Source organism: Nanorana parkeri, unplaced genomic scaffold, assembly GCF_000935625.1.
Source record: "Nanorana parkeri isolate BGI_ZX_2015 unplaced genomic scaffold, ASM93562v1 scaffold444, whole genome shotgun sequence".
NCBI classification, from domain to species: domain Eukaryota; kingdom Metazoa; phylum Chordata; class Amphibia; order Anura; family Dicroglossidae; genus Nanorana; species Nanorana parkeri.
This window is the reverse complement of record NW_017306712.1, coordinates 210,512-221,539: the sequence shown is the minus strand read 5'-3', so window position 1 is coordinate 221,539 and position 11,028 is coordinate 210,512. Positions and strand designations below refer to the sequence as shown.

At 38.6% G+C, this 11,028-nt stretch overlaps 1 protein-coding gene across 1 annotated transcript in view; it reads left to right on the top strand.

Moving 5' to 3' along the window:
* Positions 1-11,028, top strand: part of LOC108790078 (dystrophin-like) — a 703,081-nt gene that overhangs the window by 493,765 nt on the left and 198,288 nt on the right. The window contains exon 39 of the mRNA XM_018560268.1: positions 6,939-7,092. Within this exon, the coding sequence (XP_018415770.1) occupies positions 6,939-7,092 (154 nt within the window). The remainder of the gene's footprint in view (positions 1-6,938; positions 7,093-11,028) is intronic.

The window sequence follows — 11,028 nt, the reverse complement described above, 5'->3', positions numbered from 1 at the left end:
ATATATACACTGTATATAATCCTAATCATTGTAGCAACATCCGAATATTTTGCTTTTGTATATTGTTACAATGATTAGGATTTTACACAAATAAATCTCCAAAGAGTATGACCATCATGTGCAGATTGTGATTATTTTGCTGTATTGGTCAAAGAAAATGCAGGTCTTTTCCAGCACCATGGTTTAGTTGTTGATAGGAAAGCTAATTCCTACGTAATCGCAACTTTCTCATTTGTCTAATGAACAAATTTTAGAAGCCTCCTTAGGATTATATTGTGTTCACTTGCGCTGGACTTTGCAGAACCCAGTCCTAGACAGGGTTCAAATGGTACAATTGCCCCTTTTGTTGACAGTTTATCATAGTGCTGAATGAAGATCTGGGTCTTTAGAAACATTTTGTATCCATTACAAGCTTTAGACATACAGTATTTATAGATTTTCTAGCAAGTTCACCTGAAATATCATTTGACTGAGACACAGCTCACCTTAAAGTGACATTAAACCCTCAGATTTTTTAACATAAACCAATACTGTAATGTGTGCCTTACTGTAATCCATGGTTGTTTCCTTTCTCTTTGCTGCTCTTCCTTTTAAATCCTCATGTCTTCTCATGCTTGGGGAGAACTTCCCTTTTCAGCTCAGGGCCTCTTCCTGTAGTGCTGGCTCCGGTTACAAGCCTATAGAAACTAATACACAGACACCGTATATCCATTCCTGAGACAAGGCAGTCTGCTGCAAAACAGACGTTCTGCAGAGCATTAGAACAGATACAGATTTAAAAGGAAGAGCAGCAAAGAGAAGGGAAACAACCATGGATTACAGTAAGGCACACATTACAGTATTGTTTTATGTTAAAAAATCTAAGGGTTTAATGTCACTTTAAGAACTTTAGCTTCTGTCAGTAATCAAACTTTCTGTGCTTTTTTATAGCACAGGTCATCTTCAAATCACACTTCTAGTCTCAACACATTGACTGACTTCTATAAGCGCACTTTCCAATTTTTCCAGATGTAATTTGCATAGAGGATTACCATAGTTTGCGGTCCATAAGACGCACCGGACCATAGGACGCAGGGAGGTCCGGCACGCCTTATGGAGCACTCGAGACTGTAGCTTCTGTGACAGCTTCTATGACAGAAGCTGCAGTTAGTGACCACTGAGACAGGTGGCGCTGTGATTACAGCGCCACGGTCTCAGTGATGACACAGAGCAGGCGAAGAACGTCTATTCTTCGTCTGCTCTATGGTTATCTCGATCGTCGCCGCTGCTCGGTTTTAATACGAGTGATCTCATTAGATCACTCGTATTAAACGAGCAGTGGCTCCTGCTGCTGAACTCGATCGCCGCCACCGCTGCTCGGCTTTAATACGAGTGATCTCGTTAGATCACTCGTATTAAACGAGCAGTGGCTCCTACTACTCGCCCGGCGCCCGAAACTGCATGTCTCGGGCGTCGGGATTCGCTCCATAAGACGCAGGCACTTTTTCCCCCTCCTTTTGGGGGAAAAAAGTGTGTCTTATGGAGCGAAAAATACGGTATATTGTTTTCTATCAGGGTTTTTATTGTTTAAACCATTAGTTCAATGACAATATGACAATTGATGATAATATGTTATGTATGTTGTTTTATTATTGTGACTTGGATAGCGATCAGACACACACAGTTAAGGAGCTAGTTATACAAAAATACAAGTAATTATAGAGGATAAAAAATATCTCAGTTAAAAGTTGTTGTTTCTTTAATTTCCCATGACACCATCACATCAGAAGTAACATGCATGCCTTGTAATTCAGAGTGTAATTCCAGTTCTATTGAAAAAGGAAAAGAATCCTTTCAAATAAACTGAAAACCTTGTAAGAATGATATTAAACATTTGCAGCATCATTCCATTCAAGATAATTTGTGATTGTCTTACCATTTCCTTTCTCCCAACGCATTTTGAATAAGAGGATCTGTCCTCATGATCACCAGCTGATCAGACTCTGTGTTGTATAAAAAAAAAAAGCATTAACTATAGCTTTAGAAAGTATCTCACCAAGAATCAAACTCGCATTGCAGGGCATGCCTGAAATTTCATTTTTAGTTCAGTAAAAACATCAGGAAAAAGCAATGAGCCAACTACACAGCAGGAAATAAGATGTGTAGTGGTGTTCTATACACATACCATGCACAGAATGCCACCAGGTTCCTGTATAGCAAAGAAGCTATGACACAGCAGCTGCAGTTTTGAAATAGAAAGGTAATTTTAATAACAAGCAATTAAAAAATAGCTTGTACAGAAACTATATGTGTTTTGCAGGCTGAATGCCAGGCTATAAGGCCAATCTACCTCCTGTCTGAGCTCAGTTCTGATAACACACACTTAAAAACATGCTGAAAGAAGTGATAGAAAACTAAAGACTTTGTTAATTGGTGGTTTGGCCCTCCATCACACTGAACAGAATGTTAGGTAACAGTTGTGAGCTCAGTCAGGAGACAGGTCAGCTTCCACAAAGGCCTGACATTGTGCTGACATTATGCTCTGGCAGAGAAAATACAAATGAATAACAGCACATGCCATTCTTGAGGGATACAACTAAATTATTATAACAACTTAAGAGTGAAGATTCAGATTCATACATGCTCATTACTGACTGATTCTCTTCAAAGAGGCCGTGTTGCCAGACCATTCATTTCAACAAAAAAAATCCATGCATTTAACATATTTTATTCATGTAATTTACCCTTAAGATCCTCCCTTGCGTGGACTCTGAAACTGCTGCTGGGTACTGCCATCTTGGATGGCAGCACCCAGCTTTCGCTCAAGTGACACTGTAATATTCAATTCTTCCCCAGCAACTATATAAAAGGTTATGTAGGTAGGTGAGGGGAGAAGTGGAGGAGCTTGGGCAGCACAGAGAGTAATGAAACACACCCAGAAGTGAAGAGGGCTGTAACGTGCAAGAAGTGGGCTGTGCTATGGCATTGACTTTCCTGAAGTAGCCAATTTGTTTTAGAAAGTTTGAAGGCACATTGCAAGTCAATAAAAAATGTTTATGGAAAGAAAGAACATCACAAGTATAATTTTTTGTGATTGTACCTGTAATTTTTAAGGGTCTTTTTAGGTCTGGCGTCTGTAGAGATGCCCGATCGCTTGTATGTTGTGCTTTCATGCCCACCCCCCTCCGCCGCTGACGCGATCCTGGGCTACCTGTGCTCTGTGCTGGGCAGGGACTGGCACTGTGGTGCTGTGCAGGGAATACGGAGGGAGTTAGTACACAATCTCCCTCTGATCTCCCCTCCGGTGTTGTGAGTGCGGAAGTGAAGTTTATTATATCACTTCTGCATTCAGCTGTCACTCTCTGGCTACAGAAGCCAGAGAGAAGCTGGTGAAGCAGATCTCTGCTTCATCAGCCTCTTTGGGGGTCCCTCGGTGACCCCATAAAGAGAACCTGCCACTGTAATTTGTATCACATAGGTGCTTCTTAGTGTAAAAAAAAAGTTAAAAAAATGGAAATCACCCAAAAAATTAGTCACACAAAAAAAACCACAACATTTTTTTAAAGTCCCCCACCCCCACATACACTTGTAAACATACGTTGGGTACGCCCACGTGCGAAAACGACGATTACGCCACACGTTACATTTCATTGTGAATGTCAGAGTAAGGGCCATAATTCTAGGGCCATCAATCACTGTTAACACTAAATTAATGAGCAAAAACAAAAGAGAAAGGCGACCACCATAGTGTAGATAGTTTTTTAATGCTATATATTGAAGGAACAATAAAAACATAATGCCTGGATGACATCTGAAACAAGCTGCACAGAAACCTGTGTATAAGCACAGGACTCCTTACGATAACGCGTTTCCGGGGCCACGCCCCCTTCGGCAGATCTAAATTGATGAACGGTAAAAGACTTTAAAGCATCATGACCAATTTTAGGTGTAGTAACGTTTTGCAATTTCACAGGCATGTGCGATTTTAAAGCTTGACGTGTTTGGTGTTTAAATATCCAACGTGACCCCATCTTTTATATTTTACCAAGAATTTGGGTAATACAATTTGTTTCATAACATAATAAAGCGAAAACAGTTCTTTTAAATATTTTCTGTAATTCTTCCATTATATAGTAAAAAAAATGAAAACCCCAGTGGTGATTAAACACCCCCAAAAGAAAGCTATATCTGTCCCCCAAAAATTATATAAAATTAATTTCAGTACAGTGTTGCATGACTTAATAAATGTCAGTCACAGTACCGCAGCACCAAATACTGAAAAATGGCCTGGACAGAAAGGGGGTGTAAACACCTGGTCTTCAAGTGGTTAAAGACGTGTCAGTTCATAAAGGGTTGTTATCACAAATGTTTCATTTTATAATTTAAAGGTATTATCTGTGTATAATGTACAACACTACATGAAAAATATGTCCTTTTATTATGTGTAAGATTATCTCAGTCTCGCACACAAATAAATCATGCATGTAAAGAAGAGCTTATTGATACGTACTTATCTTGCAGTGATGGCTGGGCATGTGGCCTCTACTGATAAGCGTACCCAATAGTGAAGAAACATCTTTTACAGCCTTTGCAGCTATGTTGTGGAAATTACACGTACTAATTACATTTGCACAGTATTTACCATTTTTAAATAACCAGCACAATTCACTTTGATGTGTATATTACTCTATGTGTAAAATCAGAACTGCAGAACTGCACATACTTCAGCTATTTTTGTATCTATGACATCTGATTTCATATTCACATAAATAATGAGTCAGTTTTGGTATTCGGATAGTGATTTCTTCTAATCCTTTAAACTGATGCAGTTATTACGCTGAGATGTTAATGTTATTATTTAGCACTGCGTGCAATTGTTGTTTTTATTATAGTATGGGAGCCTATATAAACAATTCTATATTTAGTCCTATTACAGTTCTGCCATATGAATAATATTAGTTAAGGACCTTGAAAAAAAGAACTTTACATCATAAAAATTCTAACCCTGGGTTGAATCATGTTAGTTTTTATTACGTGCACTTTTATGTGCACTTTAATGAACTAAAACAGAGATGGAAAATAAACATTTATTAAATCCTATTTCTTGTTTTTAGCTAAACAGATAAATGTGCTGTTGAAATACAAATATGTGCACAAAAATATTTGTCATTCTGTTCAGCCATTCCTGTAATTCACACAACCATGACACATAATATTTCTTAAGTCCTCCTTCTGATAGTGCCACACAATTGCAATGTGAAGCACATGCCAAAAGTGTCAGGCCAGGGTACCTGGGAACTGGAGGAAATGAGAATAAGGGGCGGTCTTTCTGTGATGGAGATTGGGTGCAGCTTACTGTGAGTGGGTAGGATTAAGTCAGCATATGCTTAGTCAGCACAGAAAAGAAAGATCAGGATGAGGATTTTTTTTTGTAAATCACAAAATGTTTAATTCATTTTTTCAGTAGCAGCTTAGTTAACCATACCTGCAATACACTATTAATTTTCATGTTACAAGACTGACAGAGAGTGTTCCCATGGACCAAAAGCCTGTTGGAGACTGCTCACATGTTAAAAAAGACCATTGTTGACTTCTTCCAAGTTACAAAAGGCTGACAGAGTGATTGCATGTTACAAAAGACAGTCAGGGACTACTTGCTAGCAACAGCAAATAACAGTAGACTGTGTCACTAAAGGCTTCTGATCGTTCCCAGAACGATCAGAAGCCTGCAACTTTGTTGTAGCATAGAAACATGTAGCTACGCGGAAACATTTAGCAAAAAGCCAGTAAACATCAGGATTTCCTTATCCCAATATGTACAGCTGCTTAACCACTTGGTGACACAGCTTCAATAAATGTTTTCGTTCCTGGGGATCGGAGAAATTTAACTTTTTTAATATGTGTTTGTTTAACCATAATTTCCATCTTCTTTATTCATTGCACCTACATATATTATATACTGTTTTTTTGAAAGGACAAATGGGCTTTAATTTGATGTGACATATGCATATAAAAACTCTTTTGTTGTATAGAAAATGAAAAAAAACCCACTTTTTTAACAGTTACGTTAATAATTAGTGTAGCTGACAAAAAGTCATTCATAATAAATCATTTTATTTTTCCTGATTCATAGGGTATATCATATGTTTGGGATATCGGTTTTTTGGGGAGTTATAGGTCACAAAATACAAGGAGTGAAATACAATTTTAGAATGTTGTATGTTTGTCTCCTAACATTAAAAGCTTCCTCACCACTATATTTTCTTATCATTTTTTATTAAACATATTTTAAAAAAAATAATTCTTGAATTTTTTTAATTTTCTAAATTTTTCAAAACTTTAAAACTTTAAAAAACAGTTCACTTTTTTTAACTAGAGGGGCACTAAATCGTATAATTTTTATTTACAGGGGATTTTGATACTAAGTATTCTGAGGAGATACTGTATTCTTCTCAGAGATACTTTGTATCACTTTGTAATGCACTAAGCCGGCTTCCAGCTCCACAACACAGTGAGCTGAAAGTCGGCTCAGTTGTTGTCACAGCATGGTTGTCACAGCATTGTGATCACGGTGATTACCTATCGCTGTGATCATAATGCTGGGACCACCTAAATTGCTGTTGGGGGTCTGCTTCAGGCCCTGAGGAACCCCGCAAAAGCATTAACTCAATGACTGCTGGTCCATACACAGACCAGCACTAATTGTACTGCATGACAGTTTTAGTCTGTCACCTGTCTTCTCTATTATATCCAAAACTCAAAAGTCTTGGCTATGCATATACTTTAACTTTATTCACTAAGGTAGGTGAGTGAACATCCTCTTCTCTCAAATTGCATTTACACACACACACACACACACTGTATATACTTTAGACATTGATTGATTAATGTGCTATAAAACAATGAGCTACTGTTTCCTAAAGCTTTGTTTTTAACATTTACTTTGTTCTGATTCTCAGGAGGTTTGACAGATCGCTGGAGAAGTGGATGAAACTGCAGGATGACATGAATAACCTCAACCAGTGGCTAACTGAAGCAGAGACAATTCTTTCTGAGTCCCAAGGTGATCCAAGAGATACAGAGAAACTGAGACAACAGCAACAGAGGGTAAAGGTAGGAATAGCACTGGCCTCTTTATTTTCCTATTCAGAGAAAGTAAGTTAAAAAAAATAAGATTTTCACTATTGTCAGGTTGTGCCACTGTGCATTGTTTTGCATATTCACTTTTAGTTTTCTTATTTACCTCAAAAATTTCTGTTATTTCAGAGTTGGTCAGTAAATAAGGAGGCCATTTGTGGTTTCAAGCTTCCTTAGTTTTTAGTTGGCTTTGCCAAGCTTGTGAAGCAGCTAGAGAAAAGAATAACTAAAAGCAGTTTGCTATGTGATGGATTTGCATTAGTTGCTCAGAATCATTAAAAAGTGTAATCATAGAAACAAAAACATGTTTAAAATTGTTTTTCAGGTGCTCATAAGCTGTAACTTTTCATTAAACATTGACTACTGTCACAGCATCTTTGGTTATGAATTAGGTACTGTATAGGAAAAAAAGATTGGCAACATTTAACTTTTAATTTGGATGACTGGTTTGTACAATCTTTCCTTGACTGAAGACAAACCACTGTTCATAAGCAAAGGTAGCATGTTCAGAGAGCAGAACAGCCCACAACAAAGCCAGAAAAATATGTATAGTGGAAAACATGCAAGGTCATGTGTAACATAAAACTGTTGAGCAATAATATTCTTTGTGATGCAGCTACAGTTGGGAGCTGCTGATTAGTGATGGGCTGCATGTTCGAAACGAACATAGGTTTGACTCGAACATAGCCTGTTCTAGCGTTCGCTGAACGCCGAACATTGCTGGATTTTCGCGGTCTGTTTGACCGCAGACCATCCCACAATGCACTGCGCCCTCAAACTGTAATCGGCTACAGTCTTGCACCTGACCGCAGGTCAGGGGCAAGACTGTGCCAATCAGGTCTCAGTACACATTTAGAGCCATGATTGGGCAAAGTCATGATGACTCTGCCCAATCATGTCTCACAGCTAAGACCCTGCAGCACACTATATAACGCTGCTGACACCGCGGCTCTATCTAGTGTGTTGTAGGAGATAAAGAGAAAGATAGTTCTAGTAGAGTTAGTGACAGCAGATTTATTGAGAGAGATAGAGAGTTATAGCAGGGTTATAGAGTTATAGATCGTTATAGCAGAGTTTATAGAGAGTTATATCAGAGTTAGATATATATATATATATATTAGAGTTCTATATATTAGAGCTCTATATATCAGACTTCTGTATATATTAGAGTTCTATAGATTAGAGCTCTATATATTAGAGCTCTATATATCAGACTTCTGTATATATTAGAGTTCAATATATTAGAGCTCTATATATTAGAGCCAGGGGCGTAACTAGAAATTACAGGGCCCCATAGCAAAATCTTGTATGGGGCCCCGTGATTGCTAGTTATGCCACTTGCAGAGTCCCAGCGGAGAGTGACCCTGCAGAGCCCACCATAGACTCTCTATAGTGGGCTCTGCAGGGTCTGAGATCTGAGGCATTGTGTAAGCTGGAATTGGGTTTTAACTCCTGGAGGGTCACTGTTCACAACTGCATAATGAGAGCTGTTTTCTGGCACTAGTAGGAGAAATTAAAATGAGCTAACATTTCGAGGCGTGGCCATTTGCAACCTATCAAGTTCCACCTTTAATTTTGTGGGAAAATAAAACATGATTGGAGATTGGTATGTGCAATGATTCTTTGTGCTCATATTCCTTTCCTCCGTTTTAATATATTAGCCCCCAAAATAAGTTCTGATCCAATCCATGCTATAAAATCACAAGCACCATCAAAGCACACAGAATAGCAAATGCTGAATCTTTCCCTTACTTTAAATAGGAGACATAAATGCAAGATGAAAATTGGCTAAACACTACCACTGTAATTCATGAAGAAGAGAAAGCAGACACAGAACTTGCTTGAGGTGTTTAATTTCCCAGATGGCCTACATACATCTTTAAATCCACTAGAGTTTGAATCCTTCATTTGTTTGTATATTTTTTATGGTTCAACAAAAGGATTCAGTGAAACTTTGGGCTGGGGAACGTTGATGCACTGAAGGCAACATACTAATAAAGTGTTGAAGGTTGTGTAATTGATTGCAATAGTTTTAAAGTAACAGTTTCAAACAAAGTAAAAAAGATTAATGTGGCTTTTGCTCTGTGTAAGTAAAAAACAAAATGTTCTATAGTTAGTGAATGCCTTTCTGGAGCCAAGTTTTGTATTCACATTTTTTCAATGCCAATTACCATTTTGTAATGCAAACATATTATTAAGAGTTTTTATATTTTATTTGATGGACTGTAAGCAGCTATATTCACTACATGTATATATGCTATATGTACATATGCTATATGTTTTATATCAAACAGACCATCAGGATATTCGTTTGCTACATTTATCTCACTAAATGCTTTGGATTCCAGTAAGCTTTATGAATTTAGTGAACAAAACTTCCAGTTTTTGTAAATCTGCAATGAAATGAGTAGGATAACAAATCTTTATTGAGTTAGGAATAAAAAAGTTCTGGATATTACAGCCTTTTATTAGTTGAACTGATTGTTGTTATTTCATCTCACAGTATAGCATACCATATTTTAAAATTAAAGGATTTCTCTGAAGTGCATTCACAAGTATGCATATGACCTTGTGATCCAAGTGGAAAAAATAATTTCGAGACAGCTCTATGAAGTTCAGATAAGCCTAATCCTCCATTGTGTAATGCATTTTTTTTATTAAGGAAGCTTGTTTGTTTAAATATATTTGAGTGAAAGCCTTCTGCACTTTGTTAATCAGGACAAGGATGATTTACGCAGTTTTAGTGATGGCATGGTGATTTTGCCTCACCATATAAGAGTAGGAATGTCATTTAATCACATTTTTGAATCTTAAAGGGACTCCAACCAAAACTGCTTTTTTTGTGAAATAATGGGTCGCTCTCAGGAGCTCGGTGAATTCAAGCGTGGTAACGCCACCTGTGCAATAAGTCCATCTGTGAAATTTCCTTGCAACTAAATATTCCACCGTAAACTGTAAGTGGTATTATAACAAAATGGAAGCAACTGGGAACAACTCAGGCACAAAGTGGTAGGCCACGTAAAATGACAGAGCGGGGTCAGCGCATGCTGAAGTGCACAGCACGCACAGAAGTCCCCAACTGTCTGCAGAGTCAATAGCTACAGACCTCCACACTTCATGTGGCCTTCAGATTGGCACAACAACAGTGCATAGAGAGCTTCATGGAATGGGTTTCCATGGCCGAGCAGCTGCATCCAAGCTTTATATCACAGAGTGCAATGCAAAGTGACGGATACAGTGGCATAAAGCACGCCGCCACTGGACTCTAGAGAAGTGGAGACGTGTTCTCTGGAGTGATGAATCACGCTTCTCTGTCTGGCAAACCAATGGATGTGTCTGGGTTTGGCGGTTCCCAGGAGAACAGTACTTGCCTGACTGCATTGTGCCAAGTGTAAAGTTTGGTGGAGGGGGGATTATGGTGTGGGGTTTTTTTCAGGGGTTGGGCTTGGCCCCTTAGTTCCAGTGAAAGGAACTCTTAAGAGATCAGCATACCAGGACATTTTGGACAATGTCATGCTCCCAACTTTGTGGGAACAGTTTCCTTTTCCAACATGGCTGCACACCAGTGCACAAAGCAAGGTCCATAAAGACATGGATGAGCGAGTTTGGGGTGGAAGAACTTGACTGGCCTGCACAGAGTCCTGACCTCAACCCAATAGAACACCTTTAGGATGAATTAGAGAGTAGATTGCGAGCCCGGCCTTCTCGTCCAACATCAGTACCTGACCTCACAAATGCGCCCCTGGAAGAATGGTCAAACATTCCCATAGACGCACTCCTAAAGCTTGTGGACGCCTTCCCAGAAGAGTTGAAGCTGTTATAGCTGCAAAGAGGGGGCCAACTCACTATTGAACCATCCGGACTAAGACTGGGATGCCATTAAAGTTAATGTGCGTATAAGTGTGACCCAAT